A 23,413-nucleotide genomic window follows, 5' to 3' on the forward strand; every position below is an offset into this window, starting at 1 on the left:
GAAAAGCTTCCTGGACACACTGCACAAACACCGCCCCATCCAATCTACTTGATCTAAAGAGCTTCCAATCAATATTTGGGAAGTTGAAGTCGCCCATGACCACGACCCTGTGGCTTCTGCACCTTTCCAAAATCTGTTTCCCAATCTGTTCCTCCACATCTCTACTGCTATTGGGGGGCCTATAGTAAACACCCAACAAGGTGACTGCACCTTTCCTATTTCTGACTTCAGCCCATACTACCTCCAAAGGCAGATCCCCCAACTGATCAAGTTCCATGGATAACATGGAATTTCCTAGGTGGACACTCATATTTGTTAATGAGTGATCACTGCCTCTGCTGATAATATTGTAAACTTCACATTCAAGGTCATTGTTGTAGTGGAGATTAAATTGTAACCCTGTTGCAGTCTATTTGAGTAAACACAACTTTATTTTATGTGCACGCTGGACATATAAGTATTTCAGTCAGCTCATATTGAGCACTATGTTCTTGTTCCATCCCAGGTTAGAAGTTTGTATTATTTTCATACAGTTGCTCAGGCTATTTTGGCTAGACTTTTTTTTACACCGTACAGCGAGATAATCTATCATAGCTGGACACACCCACATGCCTGCGCGTGATGAGATCGTCGTTTTCTAACTGCTGAATTCTAGGAGCAGTATTCCAGTGTTCCAACAAAATTGTCTCTGCCAAACCTTGAAAATGTACAATCTATCTCCTTCTTGAGATCATCCAATTTGTTCTCAAAATGATGGTACTGCTTTGTGCTGTCATACAAGGAATTCTTTAGTGAGAATTGCAGTTGCAGGGGAGTCAGAATTGAAAGGTAGGATGCTGGAAAAGTTCAGCAGGTAAGGCAGCATCCGAGGAGCAGGAGAGTTAACGTTGGGCATAAGCCCTTCATCTGGAAGGGGTCGTGGTGGGGGGCAGGCCATGTGTGTGTGGCTGAGAGATAAATAGGAGAGTGGGGATGGGACTGGGGGGAAAGTAGCTGGGAAGGCAATAGGTGGATGCAGGTGGGGACTGATTGTGATAGGTCAGTGGGGAGGGTGGAGCGGATAGATGGATCAAGCAAGAGAGTGGTACCCAGAGATGTACCCTGAAACATTCCACGAGTTGGTGTTCTGTTTACCCACTGTAAAGGAAACCACATCGAGAGCACTGGACACTGTAGATGAGGTGGGTGGATGTGCAGGAAAATTTCTGCCGAATGTGAAAAGATCCTTTTGGGTTTTGAACTGAGGTGAGGGGGGAGTTGTAGGCACAGGTTTTACACCTCTTGTGGCAGCAAGAAACGATGTTGGCTGTGGAGGGTGGGTTCGTAGGGGGATGTGGATCTAACGAGGGAGTCACGGATGGTATGATCTTTGTGGAAAGCAGATTGGGGTAGGGAGGGAAATAGTGCGATCTAATTGTAGGTGACACATCTCTGGATACACGCACCCAACAGTCCCATTGCCCTGTGGCTGACCGCTTCAACTCACCCACCCTGTCCACCAAGGACATGCAAGTCCTGGGCCTCCTGCACCCCCAAATCCAAGCCACCCGATGTCTGGAGGAAGAACTCCTCATCTGCCTCAGGACTCTTCAACTACTTGGCTTCAATGCCACATTCACTAGTTTCCAAATCGCCCCTCCCCCAACTTCATCCCAGATCCAATCTTCCTACTTGGCACCGCCCTCTTGACCTGTCTTACTTGTCCATCTTCCTTCCCACCTATCCAATCCATCCTCTCCACTAACCTATCACAGTCCCCCCCACCTGCATCCACCTATTGCCTTCCCAGCTACCTTTCCCCCAGCCCCACCTCCATCCTCCTATTTATCTGTCAGCTTCCTTTCCTCCACAACGTTCCAAATGAAGGGCTTATGCTCAAAATGTTGACTCTCTTGCTCCTCGGATACTGCCTGACCTGCTGTGCTTTTCAAGCACTACACTTTTTGACAAGAAATTGTTTAGGTCTTCCAAACCCAGTCTTACACAGGGATTGATGCTGCTATATTCTCTTCATTTTCCTCATCTGTTTTTATCTAATTTGTCATGTTGAGTCTACCATTTTCCTAGAATGTATGTCAATTATTTGGGCCCTTCCATTACCAACAAGTACTTTACTTGAGGGGCGAAGCAGAAATTTGGCTTTGATATATCACAGTTAGTTCCCCATATTTAAACTATCTTCTACTTTTCATCCAGTTCTCTAACCAGGTTAATGATTTGCCTTCAGTTCTTTGAGCTTCAGCTTTAACTAGCAGCGTGTATTTTTGATTAGATTCCCTACAGTGTGGAAACAGGCCCTTCGGCCCAACAAGTCCACATCAACCCTCCAAAGAGTAACCCACCCAGACCCATTTCCCTCTGACTAATGCACTTAATACTATGGGCAATTTAACATGGCCAATTCACCTGACCTGCACATCTTTGGACTGTGGGAGGAAACCAGAGCACCCGGAGGAAACCCACGCAGATACAGGGAGAATGTGCAAACTCCACACAGACAGTCACCTGAGGCTGGAATCAAACCTGGGACCCTGGCGCTGTGAGGCAGCAGTGCTAGCCACTATGCCACCGTGCCGCCCGAATATGAAGGAATTTATCAAATATCTATGAAGGACCCAAGTCTATATAACTAACATCCTCATGAAAAATAAATATTTTTCAGCCAACTAATTTTACCTTTCCAAAGGCTCATGAGCCCATGACTTACTGTTTACAAATAAATGTTTGGTCTCTCTGATCAGCTGAAAATTCTTAAGCTGTTCAGTCAGTCTAACCTTAATTCTGGGAATTACCCAACAGTGGATATTTGTTAAACTGCTTTATTGTTCCTCGGTTTTGGCCTGTCATTATTCTAAAATAATGTGTTAAAACTAAACAGTCAGCTTGAGTACTCTGTGCAGCCTAGTTACTCCACAGGAAGGATATGATTTCACTGGATAGGGTGTAAAAAACATTCACCAGGATGTTACCCAGGCTGAGACGTTTCAGCTTTGAAGAGAAATTGCATAGATTAGATTGATTTCCCTGGAACTGAGAAGGCTTAAGGCACACCTGCTTGAGGTCTACAAAATTGAGGAGCACAGCAAGAGTCGATAGGGATAAAGTTTCCCTTTGATAGAGAGTTCAATTGCTACTGTACATAGGTTTCAGCTAAGGGGCAAGACTTTAGATGGGATTGAAGAGGAATAACTTTTTCAACCAGAGAGTGGTGAGTATTTGGAACTCATTTCCTGAAAGGGTGGCAGAGATGTGAATCATTACAACATTTAAGAAATATTTAGATGAATGCTTGAAATAATACCTTACAAGATAGCCAAGTGTAAGGAAAACTGTGTGGCATGATATTATTTAAATGATGATAGATTGGGAAATGTTCGTGTAGAAAGGGACTTGAGTGTCCTTGATTACTGGTCATTGAAATCAAACATGGGAGAGGTGATAGCCAAGTATTAATGCTGGACTGTTAAGACCCAAGTTTTGGGGGACCCAGGTTCACATCCTGCCACAGCAGATGGTGAAATGTGAATCTAATAGAAATCTGGAATCAAAAATCTTGCAATGGCCATGAAATCCATTGTCAATTGTTGAAAAAATCCATTTGGTTCACTGATGTCCTACAGGGAAGGAAAGTGCCATCCATACCTGGTCAGAGTAGACAGGCAGGAGGAACATAGTGAGCTAGGCAGGATCGCGAGGTGTAGACATCAACATTTTGCATGTCACCCTTCTTCTGGAATTGGAGTGGCTGACCTGGTCTGGTGTACATGTGACTCCAGACCCAAATATTGTTGAGTATTAACTGCTCTCTAGGCAATTAGGAATGGGTAATAAAAATTAGCCTAGCCAGAAATGCCCATAACCTGTGAAAGAACAAATCACAGGCATAGGATGGTACTGCATGGATCAGTACTTAGGGCTACGATGTTGTGGCCATAATGAAGATGTGGATTTCACAGAGGCAGGAATGGTTGCTTGATGTTCCAGGGTTTAGAACATTTAAAAAGAACAGGGAGAGTGGAAAAAGAGACCAGGGTGTAACATTGCTAATCAGAGAATGCATCACAGCTACAGAAACAAAGATTGTTGAGGAAGGTTTGTCTACTGAATCAGTATGGGTGGAAATCCGGAACAGCAAGGGAACAGCCACTTCATTTGGGGTTTTCTACGGACCCCCTAATAGCAGTAGAGAGATTGAAGAATTCATAGGTGGGCACATTCTGGAAAAATGCAGATGTAGCAGAGTTGTTGTTATGGGTGATTTCAACTTTCCCAATATTGACTGGAACCTCCTAAAGTGCAGATGGTTTAGATGGAGCCGTGTTTTTCAGGTGTGTTCAGGAGAGTTTCCTTACTCACTATTATGTAGACAGACCGTCGAGGCAAGAGGCCATTTTGGATTTGGTGCTCAGCAATGAGCCAGGACAGGTGTTGGATCTCGCATTGGGAGAACACTTTGGTGACATTGATCATAACTGCCTCACATTTACCATAGCCTTGGTGAGGGAAAGAAGCAGTTACCAAGGGAAGATATTTAATTGGGGAAAAGGAAATTATGACGCTATCAGATAAGAGTTGGGAAGTACAGACCGAGAGCAATTGTTCCACAGAAAGGGCACAGCAGACATGTGGAGACTATTTAAAGAGCAGTTGTGAGTGATGCACAAATTTGTTCCTCTGAAACAGGTAAGAAGGGGTAAGATTAAGGAACCTTGGGTGATGAGAACAGAGGAGCTTCTCGTCAAAAGGAAGATGGCAACTTACAGAAGATGGAGGAAGCAAGGATCTAGCACAGCTTTAGAGTATTATAGGCTTGCTAGAAAGGAGCTCAGAAATGGACTGAGGAGAGCCAGGAGGGGGCACGGAAAAAGCTTGGCAAGAAGGATAAGGAAGAACCCATAAGCATTTTACTCGTACGTGAGGAATAAGAGAATGATCAGGGAGAAGGTAGGGCTGATCAGAGATAGTGTAGGGAACTTGTGCATGGAGCCGGAGCAGATAGGGGAAGCCCTAAATGAGTTTTTTGCTTCAGTTTTTACTAAGGAAAGGGACTGTGTTGTGATTGGAACTTTGAGGAGCTGGGATACAGTCTTGACCAGATCAAGATTGAAGAAATTGATGTGCTGGAAATTTGGGAAAACATTAAAATTGATAAGTCCCCAGGGCCAGACCAGATTTATCCCAGGCTGCTCTGGGAAGCAAGAAAGGAGGTTGCTAAGCCGCTGGCAAAGATCTTTGCCTCCTCACTCTCCATGGGAGGATTGGGAGGAGGCAAATGTTGTTCCTCTTTTCAAGCAGGCTAATAAGGAAATCCCTGGAAATTACTGACCAATCAGTCTTACGTCTGTGGTCAGCAAAGCTTTGGAAAGAATTCTGAGGAATAGGATTTATGACTATTTGGCAAAGCATAGAGTGATTAAAGGCAGTCAGCATGGCTTTGTGAGGGGCAGGTCATGCCTCACAAATTTTATTGAGTCCTTTGATGAGGTGAAAAGACAGGTCGATGAAGGTCGTGCAGTGGATGTGATGTATTTGGACTTCAGCAAAGCATTTGATAAGGTTCTGCATGGCAGGCTCATTCAAAAAGTCAGGATATATGGGATATAGGGAGATTTGGCTATCTGGATTCAGAATTGGTTGGCTGACAGAAGACAGAGAGTGGTTGTATATGGAAAATATTCTGCCTAGAGGTCAGTGTTGAGTGGTGCCCCGCAGGGCTGTGTTCTTGGGCATCTGTTGTTTGTGGTTTTTATAAATGATTTGGATGAGGGGTGGGTTAGTAAATTTGCAGATGACACAAAGGCTGGAGGTGCCATCGGTAGTATTGAGAGCTATTGCAGACTGCATCATGACATAGACAGGATGCAGAGCTGGCCTGAGAAATGGCAGATGAAGTTCAACCTGGATAAATGCGAAGTGATGCGTTTTGGAAGGTCGAACTGGAATACTGAATATAGGATTAAAGACAGGATTCTTGGCAGTGTGGAGGAACAGAGGGATCTTGGTGTGTAAGTACATAGATCCCTCAAAGTTGCAACCCAAGTGGATAGGGTTGTTAAGAAAGAATATGGTGTTTTGGCTTTCATTAACAGGGAGATCAAGTTTAAGACCTGCAAGATTTTGCTACAGCTCTACAAGTCCCTGGCGAGACCACACTTGGAATATTTTGTTCAGTTCTGGTCGCCTTTCTATAGGAGAGATGCAGAGGCTTTGGAGAGGGTGCAAAGAAGGTTTACCAGGATGCCTGGACTATAGGGCTTGCCTTATGAAGAGAGGTTGAATAAGCTCGGACCTTTCTCTCTGGAGAGAAGGAGGAAGAGAGGTGATCTGATCGAGGTATACACGATATTGAGAGGCATGGTTAGAGCCAATAGCCAGAGACGTTTCCCCAGGGCAGGATTGACTGGTACGAGGGGTCATAGTTTTAAGATATTAGGAGAAAGGTATAGAGGAGATGTCAGAGGAAGGTTCTTTATGTAGAGAGTTGTGAATGCGTGGAATGCGTTACCAGCTATGGTGATGGAAGCAGAGTCATTCGGGACATTTAAGTGACTGCTGGACATGCACATGGATAGCATGAGTTGAGGGGTGCTTAGGTTAAGTTATTTTAATTTACATTAGAATTAACCCTTGGCACAACATTGTGGGCCAAAGGGCCTGTTCTGTGCTGTACTTTTCTATGTTCTATGTAAGAGGCAATTAAAAAGATAAGTTGCGTGTTGACCTTCATTACAATAGGGTTTGTATACAGGAACAAGGAAATTTTACTGAAACAGTAAAGGGCCTAGGTGTGAGTAACAAAACCAAATATACCACCTTTCTCACACTCTCTTGACTTAGTGTGAACAGTGCAGTTGATCAGCCCTGTTTAAGAGGTCCTTAAGTCTGGTGTCACTTTTATTTCTCTCCACAGGTACTGCCTGACCTACTGAGTACTTCTAGCATTTTCCTTTTTATTTCTGATTTTTCAGGATCTGCAGTACAGTATTTTGCTTTTTTGTTGCTGATTTAAATGCTGCTTTGCTGTGACCTACAACATGGTGTTACAACCATCGATGGAAAAACAGTAAAGGAAAAGGAAGGGAAAGGATGACATTTCAGAGGCATACCTTGCGAGGAGTACTTTAACCTCTATCCACCTGTCAATCCAGGAGCTAGGGTTTAAAAGAAATCGCTTGTCATGTTTTAATGGAGATGCTACAGATGATTCCATACCTATTTAGGGAAGAGGTTACTAATTTTCAATTTTCTCAAAACACTGAAACCCGAAATTAAAACCACACATGTTTTACTTTCTATTACATTCATTATTCTTCTAAAAATAGGAACTTTAGTTGTCTCTCTGGTAAATTGTCTACCCTTTGCACTAAACTTCTAAGGTACACTATTCAGAATACTTCAATCTTTGCTTTTACCAATCTATACTTTGGCACTCTGCTCTTTCTTTAATTGCAATATGTTCCATTGGAGAAAAGGTACACTCTGATTAGGCAAGCTGAATCTTCTCTTTACAGTCAACTGATTTATAGGCTTCTACATATGATTGGTATTGGTTGAATTTTTTAAACAACTGCAATATTTCATTTAATGTGCTTCATTGTATGGGAGCAAACTGTATTAAAATTGCTGGCCGAGGTTAGTCGTATTGTGATAATACTTGATGACTTAGTCACAGTCTTGGTCAAAGTGTGAGGTTGATTAAACCACTGCAGTTTCATGTTTAATACGGTTTGAGTATAGTTCTGAAGAAGACTGTTAAAACACTAAAAATTGCCACTTTTCTCTTGAAGAACTGAAGGATTTTTTCATTGCCAAATTAAAGTGCTTTGCATAATTAGATTCTTATTGTTACAACTTTGTTTTCTCTTCTTAGGATTCAGTACTGGGCAGGGAGAATTGAACAAGAGCTGGATCGAGTAGTACGACAAGTCAGTGGGATTCAACAGCTTAAAGCAGTAAGTGTCATAAATTTAACACCTGTACTAGGTGGAATGTTATGTGGTGTGTGATACCCACATTAAACCAGAGACTATACTTCAAAATCACTTTTTAACTGAAAGGCATATATAACTACTAAAACAAACAAAATCAGAAATTGCTTGAGAATCTCAGCAGATCTGGCAGCGTCTGTGAGTTAGGGAAACAGAGTTCTGAAGAACAGTTACTGGACTTGAAACATTAACCCTGCTTCTCTCTCCACAAATGTTGTCAGACATGCTGGGACATGTCGTCATCAATTTCTGATTTTATTTGTTTCAGTTCGCAGGCATCCACAATGCTGTTTTTGTTTGGAAGTATATGAATACCAGTCTGTCTTCCTTTATATTGGCTAGCTTGTCAAGACATTTTGGCTGAAATATGAACTGACGTATGGTGGCTGGCATTGTGGGTACTGAATGCTGACTGAGGCCGCGCAGCAATCATCTGTTTGGCCAATGTGATGGTTTTTGTGTATCAGATGCACTATAATTACATAATTAGTGAATATTAGCTCAAATAACTTCTCTGCTTTTACATTATTCCAAGCCTTTTAGATTTAAGTCATGAACTGTGTCTTTTCTCCAGTGAAATGCAGTTATTTTGAGTCTTGCCTCTTTAAAGCACTGAATCAAGGAATCATCATTGCCTTTATGAGGAATCTTTTCAATGTATCATTTTCCTTTCAGTGGCAAGGTGCCAATGATTTCTCATAAGGCTCACGTTTCACCTAATAACTATTTATATGTAAATATCTAAGTGGATAGATATAGTTTGAATGGTCAGAAATCATGCCTTGATCTTTATCTTCCACTGTTAATGAAGTAGAGTTAGAAATGATCTTTGTCTATTCACTGAAAATTTTAAGTTCTTCACTTGTCTTCAGTTCATCATTTGTGGACACATTCATACTTAAATCCCATATGCACATACATGTCCCCAAGAACATTTTGGGCAGCACGGTGGCACAGTGGTTAGCACTGCTGCCTTACAGCGCCAGGGACCTGGGTTCAATTCCCACCTCAGGCGACTGACTGTGTGGAGTTTGCACATTCTCCCCGTGTCTGCGTGGGTTTCCTCCGGGTGCTCCGGTTTCCTCCCACAGTCCAAAGATGTGCGGGTCAGGTGAATTGGCCATGTTAAATTGTCCATAGTGTTAGGTAAGGGGTATGGGTGGGTTGCGCTTCGGCGGGTCAGTGTGGACTTGTTGGGCCGAAGGGCCTGTTTCCACACTGTAAGTAATCTAATCTAAACATTTGCATATCTACTTTAACATTCATTTGCCATTGATCTGTTTGTTTAATTCATTGAGATGCTGTTAATTCAATGAGATGCTATTAATTAATTTACAATGCTCACCTGGTCACTTAGCTTGATTTAGTATGATAAATAAATGTTTCAAGATTGTTGGAAGCCACCATAGCTTCTATAGTCACTTCTAAAGAAGATCTCTGCAGAAGTACATTGCTCTCTATTTTGTATATGCACAGTGATTCATAAATAGATAGCAGAGAATGATGTGAATGCATAAGCCTTTTTTGATCAAGTTGGCTAAACATTATTGGCAATAATCATCTAAGAAACTTTACCAAATAAATTCTCTGGTTCATGTTACATGGTCCCAGGTGATACTGACAGGAGGAATAGTGATAGGAATATGAGTCAATATGTTCTCAGTTGCTTCACACTTTGATGCATGCTCAGATACAGCCACACATAGCACAGGTTTTATATTGCTAGTGGGTATGCAAACTGGTGGCTTATTCTATTTCTCCCAACTTTGCCAGCAGCTCCATCACCATGACTTCAACTTTTTGATTCAACAAGCAGTAGATGAAGACTTCCTGGTCACTGTGCATTAACCCACGTTAGGAAATTGTGCTATCTATGCTGGCAAAGCAAAGATAGTTGCCATCTGCTATAGGTTTACAGATGAAAGATGCAACACTGGTTTCTCAGCGGGATCTGACATTTGCAATATTAGCTCCAAATGTTATTGCATTTAAATATCTTCACCATTAATTATTGTGGAATGTTTCCCTTGTATCTTATTAATGTGTACTTGCTGATGGGCTGCTGATTAACAACTTATCTGATTAATTAAATACCCAATGTTATAAAACTCTCAATTGGGATTATGGTTGTGGATATTTACATACAACAAGCACCGTGCTTTTCATCTTCATATGTAAATCTATCTGCTTTCAGAAGTAGGAGTTCTAAGATGCCATCCTAATATTTAGTGTTCCAGTTCAAGTAGCCTTTTTCTGTTTTCCCTAATCGTATCTGTGATCCGAAGACCGAGGACGTATGCTCAAAAGATGTGAGAGTTCATATCTCACCATGATGGTTGAGGAATTTATGGTCAATTAATAAAATAAATCTGAAATTAAAGCTAATTGGTAAAGGTGACTATAATGCTGGTAATTTGCTTTTGTTAAAACAATGTTCACTAATATCCTTTATATGGAGAAAACTGCTATACTTTTCTCATTTGACTTGTATATAATACTAGATGTGTATCAATGTCAATCATTCTTAACTATCTTCTGAAACTGTTTAGGAAGTGACACAGTTGCACTGTAAAATCAGCTAACTCTGTTGGAATATCTTCACCACATCATTTGCAGCAATTTAAGAAGTTGGCTTACTGTTACCTCCTCAAGGGTCATTTTGGGTGGTCATCAAATGACCTTGCTAATGATGCCCATATCATATGAATTTAATAAAATGCACTGACCGAGTTTATGGATCTTTCAGTAGTTTGGCTCAGTCACAGAATATGAAGAGGGAAAAGATGGAGGTGAGCTCAACCTTCAGAATTATTTGCAACTTTGATTGGCCAATCAGAGGTGTTTTCTAACAGAGGTAAACTGTTCATATCATTGAGCTGTGCACTTATTCAGTTAGGTTATAGCATTGTTTGAATTCCCTCCAGCTGCTTTGGTAACCCTTATTACCATTACTTACCAAGAATTTGAAATTTTTAGCCTCAGCAGTTTATTGAGGATAAGTGTTCCAGATTTTCACTAAAATAAAGGAAAGAACTGTGGATGCTGGAGATCTAAACAAATGAAAATAGAGAAACTCGGCAGATCTGACTGCATTTGTGGTGGCAAAACAGAATGAAGATTTCTAGTCCCGTAATCCTCCTTCAGAACTTTCTGAATAAGCACCACATGTCTGGGAAAGCTAAGTGTTTTCTCTCCGCAAATATGTGCTGAGTTTCCTCAGCAATTTCTATTCTCTGTTTATTCCAGATTTCCAGTACCATTTGTGTAAAGTTGCTGACCTCAGCCCTGAACAGGCTGGCTAATCTTAGATGTAAGCCCTTGTTCTAGTCACCCATGAAAGGATGAATCACCTTCTGTCTGGATGGTGTTCTGCCTCAGTAAAATGACCAAAACTGATATATGTAAGTTTCTTGCTACTCAAAGCTAGGAAATTGACAATCCTAATTGACGGCAGAATTTCTGGTGTGCAGTAACTCCTTGAATGTTTGCAAAATAAAGTGATGATTGATGATAATTAAATCTGATCACAGGCATTGGATATGTATAGCAGGCTTTTCAGACATATGGTCCTAAGGTCATTGCTTCTGATCTGAGACTGGATAAAGTATGGACAATACAACTCTACTTGTCTTCATATAGGAAAGTTGACCAGTATACATACCTCTTTTATGATTTTAGTTCGGCCACATTTAGAGTATTGTGATCAGTTCTGGTCGCCATTTATTGGAAGGATGTGGAGGCTTTGGAGTGGGTACAGGAGAGGTTTACCAGGATGGCTGCCTAGATATGAGTGTATGAGCTATAAAGGAGAGACTAGAAAACTCGGGTTGTTTACTCTGGAGCAGTGGAACCTGAGGGGAGACTTAGTGGTAGTCAAAAAAATTATAAGATACATAGATAGGGTTGACAGTTAGAATCTTTTTCCCAGAGTTGAAATGTCTACTACTAGGGGGCATGCGTTAAAGGTCAGAGGGGGAAGTTCAAAGGAGATGTGAGGAGCAAGGGTTTTTTTATACACAGAATGGTAGGAGTCTGAATCATGTGCCGGGATGATGGTGGAGTCAGATATCATCGGATGTTTAAGAGACTTTTAGGTAAGCACATGAATAGGCAAGGAACGGAGGAATACGGACCATGGGCAGGCAGAAGGGATTAGTTTATTTTGACATCATGTTTGGCAAAACATCATGGGTTGAAGGGTCCATTCCTGTGCTATATTGTTCTACGTTCTATGATTTCTAACCTGTGATACTTGGTAAAAGTTTTGTGTGTGGCGGATGTCAGGTGAGGACAAGATAAGGCCTTGTTGTGAAAATACCTGTGGTCAAAAAGGCTGCAACGCTTGCTATAGACACTTGCAAATGTTAACTGGTTGGTTAGCTGAGATCCCATGGATATATTGATTGAATTTTATCAATCAATTTAAGAAAGGCAGGGGAGGAAATTCCCAGGAAAAGTTCCTCAGAAGATAAAACTTGATGCCAAAGCAAAAGTGTGGTCCTCAAGCTACCACTTACAACATGCAGAACCTTGAACTTGTGTTTGCACGCTGACCTTGCAGATTACTTCGGTCTTATTTGTTACCTGCACAGATGCTGCTGGCTGCCTTCAAATATGGCCCATGTCATAATGCTAAACAACCACTACTGATGTTGAAATGAGGAAACCACAAGAGCTTCCTTGTCGCTCTTGTATGTCGTCGCAGTGAGAGTCATAAAGTCATAGAGATGTACAGCATGGAAACAGACCCTTCGGTCCAACCCGTCCTTGCCGACCAGATATCCCAATCCAATCAAGTCCCACCTGCCAGCACCCGGCCCACATCCCTCCAAACCCTTCCTTTTTATATATCCATCCGAATGCCTCTTAAAGAACTGAACAGTCTTACCACTGTTCTGCCAGATCAGGTCTTACATAAACGCTGCCACTTCTCAATAGTTCTGCTAAACCTTGGACATTTGAGTTCAGTAGCATCTGGCCACTAACTAGGCAAGTCAGGTGTGTCTGGAATTGGCAGCACGTAGCAGATGGCAGATTTTTTCTGCCTGGTCTGTTAATTTAATGATTCAGTGATGATCTCCCTTGCTGTTGCTCACTAAGCTGCTGCTCTATGCAGTATCAGATTCTCTTCAGTCTGGCAATAAACCAGTGCTAATATGTCTAGAAAAGCTTGTACACCAGGCTGCACCTCAGTCAGTCTACACGTGCAGCATGCCACTGCTATGTACTCTCATGTTTTTCTTCAGTGGTCATATGTATGTTTCTGTTACTGTACCTTTTGCTCCAGACATGTGAACACGAAACCTCTGCACTGTTGAGCAGTACTGAATATTGTTTGATAGTGGAATTATTCCAGGCAGTTCTAATCCTTTCAGCTCAGTTCAACAAACAAGCACCTTTACAGATTCTCCAGATAGCAGTAAGGAGCAGGAATCCTTGGCTGACTTTAACACTGAACTACTCTCCATTGCATAGTGTCTGCAACATCTCTTTTACTGTTCTGACCAGGATCACATAAATCAAGTGCAAACTTGCACTTAAAGTTAGACCATGTCAGTTTGTGTGGTTGTGTATCTGATTTGCCTGCTGGGTATCTCTTGATTTGTATGCTTCGTTCAACGCTTGCACAGTCAGTTAAACTATTTTCAAAAATGTTCACATTTACAGTGGTTTAATTACATCTGTGGTAAGTTTTATAATTCTCTTACTAACCCTCTCTGACTCCGCTCCTTTAAGACACTCCCGAAAATCTACCACTTTGAAGATTCTAGTTGCTTGTCCCAATACTTCCTCCATGGATTCTTGAATCAATATTTGTATAATTACAATCCTGTGAATCGAGTTAGAATGCTTTATTGCCATACATATGTAAGCCTTCTTGGGCTTGAAATTCTGATTGTACTTTAATGGAGAGAAACTATGGGTTGGTCAGCACAGAATTGAAATTTTTTTAAGCCAGTGATTTCTTGTTTGTAGTTGGGGTTTTGGTTAATTGCAGTACAATCTGCAAATTTGAATAAGCTGGTTAATGGTGAGTGACTGTGCACACAGGCTCGTAAAAGGGGAGGAGAGGTGATGGCACAGTGATAATGCCACTGGACATGTAATCCAGAAGACTGTTATAATGTTCTAGCGAAAGGGATTCAAATCCCACCATTTTACATGGTGAAATTTGAATTTAATAAAATCTGGAATTAAAAGCTGTCCAAATAGTGACCACGTTACTAATGCCATTGAGGGATGGAAATCTAGTGTCCTGACCTGATCTGGCTGACATGTGATTCCAGACCCACAGTAACATGGTTCATTCTTAACTGCCTTCTGAAATGACCTAATAAACTCAGTTCAGGACAAAAACAGAAGATTCTGGAAAAGCTCAGCATGTCTGGCAGCATCTGTGAAGAGAAATCAGAGTTAACATTTTGGGTTTGGTGACCCTTCTGCAGAACTGGAGTGTCACTGGACCCAAAACGTTAACTCTGATTTCTGTTTGCACATGCTGCCAGATCTGCTGAGCTTTACCAGCAACTTTTGTATTTGTTTTTGATTTACAACATTTGCAGTTCTTTTGGTTCTCACTTGGTTCAGGGAATTTGGGGATGAACAATAAATACTGTCCCAACCAGTGACACCTGCATTGCATGAATAAATAAAGAAAACCATAAATATTATTGCCAGACTGTTAATCCAGAGCTCCTGGTAATGTTCTGGGGACCTGGGTTAGATTCCTGCCATGGTAGATCACCATTTTAAAGGGCAGCATGGTGACTCAGTGGTTAGCACTGCTGCTTCACAGAACCAGGGACCCAGGTTCGATTCCTGCTTCAGGCGACTGTCTGTGTGGAATTTGCACATTCTCCCTGTGTCTGTGTGGGTTTCCTCCAGGTGCCCTGGTTTCCCCTCATAATCCAAAAAGATGTGCAGGTCAGGTGAATTGGCCATGTTGAATTGCCCAAAGTGTTAGGTGCATTAGTCGAGGGTAAATGCAGGGAAATGAATCTGGATGGGTTACACTTTGGAGGGTCGGTGAGGACTTGTTGGGCTGAAGGGCCTGATTCCACACTGTAGGGAAGCTAACCTAATTTAAAGTTCAGTCTCTCTGTCTCTCTCTGCTGAGTTTGATTGATCACCTTTTGGTTTGTTAATACAATTGCAGCACCGCTTTGCCACTGAAAGGAAAATTAGGTAAGGTTCCTGCTCCCAATTACTTTCCTGCTGGCGTTGCCAGGAACATGAACAAATCTGCATCGTTAGGAGACAAAAGAAAAATTCTACAAATCCCAGTTAAAATACACTTGCATAGTCTGTGGTAGCCAGGGATTGAAGAAAACCTCATGCCTCCCCACTTTTCTTCTTCCTATTGCAGTGGAGAGAGGATTAAACGGGGTTATACTGAGTAGAAAATGCATAGAAATTCAGACTATGTAGGAACAGTGACAGATGGAAAGCAGCAGGAAGCATAAGCTGCTGTGTATCACAGCTACATCAAGTGAGAACTACTTAAACCAATTAATTAGATCATCTGTCAGTCTCTTTGTCCCCTTGGATCATGTTCTAACTCTGGATTCAGGTTCCTGCTTGTGTAGGTGTAAGTGAGAAAGTAAACATAGTCAAGTGGTAGTGAGCTACAACAGCTCCGTCCTTCTGCTGTTTACCATCTGGATCTTATATAATACTCATTGCAGTACAGCAGTAAGGTTGCCTTTGAGAGATCCAATTGAAATATCTGTTGCAGGGATATCAGGAAAGCACAGTTTGAGAAATGTTAAAATCTGAGAGCTGGTACATAGATGTGATTTGCACAGCAAGATCAATAGCTGGAGAGGCTTGACAGAACTATTGGGTGATGCAGGCTCTGGTGCTGGGACTTTGCTCAGGAATATTCCCATAGTAACAAGCATTCAGTCCAAGGGCAGTTAGGGATGGGCAATAAAAAAGTTATCTAAGGCATATTAGTACATGTATGACAATCTATGTGTCACCATTTGAATAGCTTTTAATTCCAAATTTAATTGATTTGAAATTTTGCCATCTGCTGTCTTGGGAACTGAACACCTGTCCCCGGAACATTATATGATGATTGGTCAGAGGTAAGTCAGTTCGTATGGTTTACTTGAACTTGCAGAAAGCTTTCGATAAGGTCCATTTAAACAATTAATGTGCAAAATTAAAGTGTATGGGATTGGGGTTAATGTAGGCATGAATATAGAGAGCTGATAGCAGTCAGGAAACAAGAAATATAGGAATGAATGGGTCTTTTTCTGAATGATATCCAGCAGCTGGTGGCTCGGTAGAGATTGCTACTTGGACCCCAGCTATTCATGATATAGAATCATAAAATCATAGAATACCTATAGTGCAAAAAGAGGTAATTTAGCCCATTGAGTCTGCATGGCCTGTCCAAAGAACATCCCACCTAGGTCTACAAACCCACTCCATCCCATCCTTGTAACCATGTATGGGTTCTTTTTTTTTACCGTGGCTAACACATCTAACCTGTACACCTGTGGACACTTCAGGACAATTTTTAGCATGGCCGATCCACCTAACGAGCACATAGAGCTATACAGGACAGAAACGGACCCTTTGGTCCAACTTGTCCATGCTGACCAGATATCCTAAACTGATATAGTCCCATTTGCCAGCATTTGGCCCAGATCCTTTGAAACCTTTCTTATTGATGTACTCCTACAGATGGCTTTTAAATGTCATAATTGTAGCCACTTCCACCACTTCCCCTGACAGCTTATTCCATACACGCATCAGCCTCTGTGTGGAATAGTTGCTCTTCAGGACCCTTTTAAATCTTTCCTCTCTCACCTTAAACCTGTGATCTCTAGTTTTGGACATGCTACCCTGGGAAAAGACCTTGACTATCAACCTATCCATGCCCCTCATGATTTTATAAACCTTTATTAAGTCCCCTCTCAGCCTTTGGACATTTTTAGATGAGGGACTAAGAATAATTTCTCCATGTTTACAGATGACACAAAACTAGGTGGGAAGTTGGTTTGTGAGGAGGATGCAGAGATATTTCATTGTGATGTGGACAAGTTGAGTGAGTGGACAATGCTTGGCAGATGAAGGATAATGTGGATGAATGTGAGGTTATGCAGTTTGGTAGCAAAAACAGGAATGCAAATTATTATCTGAGTGGCGATGGATTAGAAAAGGGAGAGTTGCAATAATACCTAGCTGTCCTTGTACACCGTTATCTCTTCCTGATGAAGGTATTATGCCTGAAAAATTGATTCTCCTACTCCTTGGATGCTGCCTGACCTGCTGTGCTTTTCCAGCACCACTTGACTCTCGACTCTGATCTCTCGCATCTGCAGTCCTCACTTTCTCCTGAACACCAATTCCTAAGTAGCATGCAGGCATGCCAGTTTTCATAGTGAGTGTATTCAAGAACGGAAGTGGAGATGTCTTACAGTCTCACCAATTCCCTGTTCATTTGCAGTATCTGGAGTGTTGTGTGCAGCTTTGGCCTTATCTGAGGAAGCATGTTCTGCCTGTGAAAGGAGTGCAATGAAGGTTTACTAGACTGATTTCTGCGGTGGCAGGACTAACTTATGAAGGGTGACTGGATTGGTCAGGACAATGTTCACTGAAGTTTAGAAGAATGTAGGGGCAATCTCATAGGAACCTCTAAAAATTCTCTAAGGACTGGATGATAAATGCAGGAAGGATGTTCCAGAAGACTGGGGAGTTGAGAGGCAGAGTGACAGTATAAGAATATGTGTGGGTCATTTAGGACTGAGCTGAGGAGAAATTACTTTGCCCAGAGAGTGGAGAGCCTCAGGAATTCTCTGCCATAGAGTTGTTGAGGTCAAAACATTGAATATTTTTAAGGAGTTAGATTTATTCTTGGGCCTAAAGGGATCAAAGGGTATGAAGAGAAAGCAGGGACAGGTACTAAGTTGGACGATCTGCCGTGATCACATTGAATAGTGGAACAGGCTTGAATGACTGAATGGGTTCTTACTGTTCAAATTTTCTATTTTTCTATCTTGCGTGCATCACGATAATTCATAAGAATGTCAGTTGAAGGGAAAAAACAATATTTATGTTGCAGGAGAGGAGAGTGCTGATTATTTAGCTTTTGGATTCTGTTTGGTAGATGCATTGGTATGGAGAACCAACCAATTAACTTTTAATCATTAATTAGTCTGTTTCCATGGCAGTGCTTCTACCAATCAATCCACGTGTCAACCAATCTTCTACAGTAGGAAGGTTGACTCTTCCCCTTGAATTGATTCTTACAAAATGTCCTGAAGTGTAGTAAAACTTCAATAAACTGTATCTTTTTTCAGCAATACTCAATTTCTGTATTACCAAACAACAAGTTGTTGATATTCTTTTTGTGAACTTGTTCAGATGTGTTATGAGTCAGATGGAATCTGAACCAGGACTTTTTCACCCAGAGGTCGGGGCACTATCATTGTGTCACAAGAGGCCTACAACCATTTTCCCCAGAGAGAAATGAATCTATGGAATTCCCTGCCCAAGGAAGTGGTAAAGGCAGTTACATTAAATGTATTCAAGACACAGTTGGATGGGTTTTTACATGGTACAGAAATTAAGGGTTATGGGGATCATGCAGGTAGGAGGAGCTGAGATGATGAAAGATTAGCCATGATCTTAATGAATGTCAGAGCAGTCTCGATGGCCAAATGGCCTACTCCTGCTTCTATTACCATGAAACTTCTATTGGCAGCTCATTCCATATGCATACCACCCCTTGTGTAATAAAGTTGCCCCTCAGGTTCCCTTTTATTCTTTTTCCTCTAACCTTAAACTGATGCCGTCTAGTCCTCAATTCCCCAACCCTGGGAAAAAGACTGAGTGCATTTACCCTATCCATGCCTCCTTATCTTCTATAAGATTCCCTGCTCAGTATCATACGCTCAAAAGGAAAAAGTTCTAGCTTGATCAACTTGTCCCTTTCATACAGACCGTTGAGCCCTGGCAACATCCTTGTAAATTTCTTCTGCACTCTTTCCAGTTTAATAACACCCTTCCTTTTACAAGGTGACCAAACTTTCAGAGAACTGTGCACCTGAACTCCAAGGTCCCTCTGTTCCATTACACTCCATAATGCCCCTCTGTTCTATTACACTCCTTAATTCACCGTGAAACTCCTACCTTGATTTGATTTTCCAAAATGCAACACCTCACATTAAACTCCATTTGCTATTTCTTTGCCCACTTACCTAGCTGATCAAGGTCCTGCTGCAATTTCTGATAACCTTCCTCACTGTTCACGATACCACCTATTTTAGTGTCATCTGCGAACTTACTAATCATGCCTTGTATATTCTTGTTCAAATCATTGATATTGATAACAACCAGTAATGGGCCCTGAGGCGCACCAGTGGTCACAGGCCTCCAGTCCTACAAATATCCTTCCACTTCGGGTTCCTACCTTCAAGCCAATTGTGTATCCAATTTGCCAGCTCCCCCTGGAGTCCATGCAATCTAACCTTCCAGAGCAGCCTACCATGTGGAACCTTATTAAAGGCCTCACTGAAATCCATATAGACCACATCTACCGCCCTGCTCTCGTCACTTCATTAAAGAACTCTAAAAAGATTTATGAGGCATGATTTCCTATGCACAAAGCTACACTGACTACTCCTAATCAAACCCTGTCTTACCAAATCAATGTATATCTTATCCCTCAGAACCTTTTCAAGTAACTTACCTGCCACAGATGTTAGGCTTATTGGTCTATAGTTTCCAGGTTTTTCTTTGCAGCCTTGAATAAGGGGACAACATTTGTTACCCTCCAGTCTTCTGGAACGTCACCCATGGATAACTCTGATGCAAACATTTCAGCCAGGGTCCCGCAATTTCTTCTCCAGTGTTCTTGGATATATCTAGTTAGGACCAAGAGACTTATCCACCTTCATACGTTCTAATACATCCAACACCTCCTTGAATGTGACATAAACTGTCCCCAAGATATCACCACTAACTTCTCCAAGTTCCCAAGCCTTCACGTCTTTCTCCATGTTAAACACGAAAGAGAAATATTCATAGACAACCTCACCCATCTCCTGCGGTTCTACACATGCAAGTCCACTTTGGTCCTTGAGGGTTCCTTTTCTGTCTCTCGTTATTCTTTTTTCTTTAATGCACTTAAATAACCTCTTTGGACTCACCCTAATTTTCTCAGCCAAGGCTATCTGGTGCCCCCTTTTGCCCCTGCTTTTCTTCTTCAGTAAACTCCTGAATCCCTTACACATGTCCATGGATTCCTTGATCCCAGCTGCCTGTACCTGAGCCACATCTCCTTTTTTCTGGTCATTGCCTCAATTTCTTGTCATCCAGGATTCCCTATTCTTGCCAACCTTGCCCTTTACCCTCACAGGAACATATAGACCTTGAACTCTAGCGATCTCATTTTTAAAGGCCTCCTACTTGTCAGGGGTCCCTTTGCCTGTAGACAAATTACTCCAATCAACCCCTGCAAGCTCCTATCTTCTTCTGTCAAAATGTGCCTTGCTCCAGTTTAGAACTTGAAGCTGTGGAGAAGTTTTGTCTCTTTCCATAACTATTTTAAAATTAATAGAGCCATGGTCACTGGTCCCAAAGTTCTCCTCTACTTTCATCTCCATCACTTGTCCTGTCCTATTTCCCAAGCGTACATCAGGTTTTGTCCCAATCTGAGTAGGACCGTCAGTATACTGTTTGAGGAAACCTTCCTGAACACATTTAACAAATTTCACTCCATCTTAACGCTCTGGCACTCCCACATTAGGAAAATTAAAATCCCCTGCTATGACAACCCTATTGCTCCTGCAAGTCTCCCCAATCTCCCTACATATTTGTTCCTCTAATTCCTGTTGATTATTTGGGGCCTATAGTACAACAATAACATCACTATCCCCTTCATATGTCTTAGCTCTGAACACAAAGCCTCACTGGATGATCCTTCAGTTATTTCATCTCTGGTCCACTGCTGTTTGTCATTTTTATAAATGACCTGGGTGAGGGCGTAGAAAGATGGGTTAGTAAATTTGCAGATGACACTAAGGTCGGTGGAGTTGTGGACAGTGCAGAAGGATGTTTCAGGTTACAGACGGACATAGGTAAGCTGCAGAGCTGGGCTGAGCGGTGGCAAATATGGTTTAATGTGGAAAAGTGTGAGGTGATTCACTTTGGAAGGAGCAACAGGAGTAAAGAGTACTGGGCTAATGGTAAGATTCTTGGCAGTGTTGATGAGCAGAGTGATCTCGGTGTCCATGTATACAGATCCCTGAAAGTTGCCACCCAGGTTGATAGGATTGTTAAGAAGGCATATTATTGGTAGAGGGATTGAGTTTCAGAACCATGAGGTCATGTTGCAGCTGGTGCGGCTGCACTCGGAATATTGCGTACAATTCTGGTCATCGCATTATAGGAAGGATGCAGAAACATTGGAAAAGGTTCAGAGGCAATTTACTAGGATGTTGGCTGGTATGTAGGGAAGGCTGAGGGATTGAGGCTGTTTTCATTTGAGAGAAGAAGGTTGAGAGGTGACTTAATAGAGATATATAAGATAATCAGAGGATTAGATACGGTGGGCAGTGAGAACCTTTTTCCTCAGATGCGGTGGCTAGCACAAGGGGACATTGTCTTATATCTAATACCCCTCAATTTAAAACTGAGGTCAGAGGTAGTTTCTTTACTCAGAGAATAGTAGGGGCAAGGGACGCTCTGCCTGCAACAGTTTTAGAGTTGCCAACTTTAAGGGCATTTATATGATCATTGGATAAACATATGGATGAAAATGGAATAGTGTAGGATGGATAGGCTTCAGGTTGGTTTCATAGGTTGGTGCAACATCGAGGACGAGAGGGCCTGTAGTGCACTGTAATTTTCTATGTTCTATGATTACTACTTGTGATACTCGCCTTAATTAAAAATGGAACTTCTCCTCCCCTCCTCTGACCACCTCTGTCCTGCCTCAAGAGGGTTGGAATATAAAAGCACCGTTGTGCCACTGAGACTTTATAACGCTCTGTTTAGGCCCCATTTGGAGTACTGTGTTCAGTTTTGGTCCCCACACCTCAGGAAGGACATACTGGCACTGGAGCATGTCCAGCGGAGATTCACACGGATGATCCCTGGAATGGTAGGTCTAACATACGAGGAACGGCTGAGGATCCTGGGATTGTATTCATTGGAGTTTAGAAGTTTAAGGGGAGATTTAATAGAAACTTACAAGGTAATACATGGCTTGGAAAGGGTGGACGTTAGGAAATTGTTTCCGTTAGGCGAGGAGACTAGGACCCGTGGACACAGCCTTGGAATTAGAGGGAGTCAATTCAGAACGAGATGCGGAGACATTTCTTCAGCCAGAGAGTGGTGGGCCTGTGGAATTCATTGCCACAGAGTGCGGTGGAGGCCGGGACGCTAAATGTCTTCAAGGCAGAGATTGATTGTTTCTTGATGTCACAAGGAATTAAGGGCTATGGGGAGAATGCTGGTAAGTGGAATTGAAATGCCCATCAGCCATGATTGAATGGCGGAGTGGACTCGATGGGCCGAATGGCCTTACTTCCACTCCTATGTCTTATGGTCTAAAGTATCTGTGCCCTTGCACATTAAACTGCCAGTCCTGTCCCTCCCTTCGTCTTGTTTCTGTAATGGTATAATGTCCCAGTCCCATGTACCAATCGATGCCCTGAGTTCACGGCCTTACCTGTTAGCCCTCTTGCCTTGAAATAAATGCAAATTAATCCAACAGTTAATCCCTGCATCTAACCTGTCTAGTCCTTTTAAAATTTTATAGGTTTCTACAAGATCCTCCCTTTTTCTTTGAAACTCCAATGAATACAATGCTAACTGACTCAACGTCTCCTCATATGTCAGTCCTGTCTACCTAGGAATCAGTCAGGTAATCCTTTGTTGCACTTCCACTATAGCAAGAGCACTTTTCCTCAAATAAAGAGACCAAAACTGCACACGGTATTCCAGGTGTGGCCTCACCAATTACCTGTGTATTTGTAGCAAGGTATCCTTATTCTTATACTCAAATCCTCTTGTTATAAAGCAAGTAGACAGTTTGCTTCCTTTACTGCCTGTTGCATCTGCACACTTACTTTCAGTGACTGGTATACAAAGACACCCAGGTCTCGTTGAATATTCCTCTCTCTTAACTTACAGCCATTCAAATATTAATCTACCTTCCTATTTTTTTTTATCAAAGTGGATAATCTCACATTTATCCACATTGGGTAAATGCATGACAGATGCAGTACAATCACTCAACCTATTCAAATCGCACTGAAGCATGACTGCCTCCTCCTCACAGCTCCCCCTTCCACCTAGATTTGTGTCATCTGCAAATTTAGTTCTCTCATCTAAATCATTAACACACATTGTGAATAGTTGGGGTTCTGTGGTATCTCATTAGTCAATGCATGTTATTCAGAAAA

General features: G+C 41.9%; 1 protein-coding gene across 1 annotated transcript in view; it reads left to right on the forward strand.

Annotated features, from left to right (window-relative positions):
- The window catches only part of cacna2d2a (calcium channel, voltage-dependent, alpha 2/delta subunit 2a), an 871,148-nt gene that overhangs the window by 124,791 nt on the left and 722,944 nt on the right, over positions 1 to 23,413 (forward strand). Inside the window, exon 2 of the mRNA XM_060835047.1 lies at positions 7,871 to 7,952. Within this exon, the coding sequence (XP_060691030.1) occupies positions 7,871 to 7,952 (82 nt within the window). The remainder of the gene's footprint in view (positions 1 to 7,870; positions 7,953 to 23,413) is intronic.

The sequence above is a fragment of the Hemiscyllium ocellatum genome, chromosome 14, assembly GCF_020745735.1.
Source record: "Hemiscyllium ocellatum isolate sHemOce1 chromosome 14, sHemOce1.pat.X.cur, whole genome shotgun sequence".
Classification (NCBI taxonomy): domain Eukaryota; kingdom Metazoa; phylum Chordata; class Chondrichthyes; order Orectolobiformes; family Hemiscylliidae; genus Hemiscyllium; species Hemiscyllium ocellatum.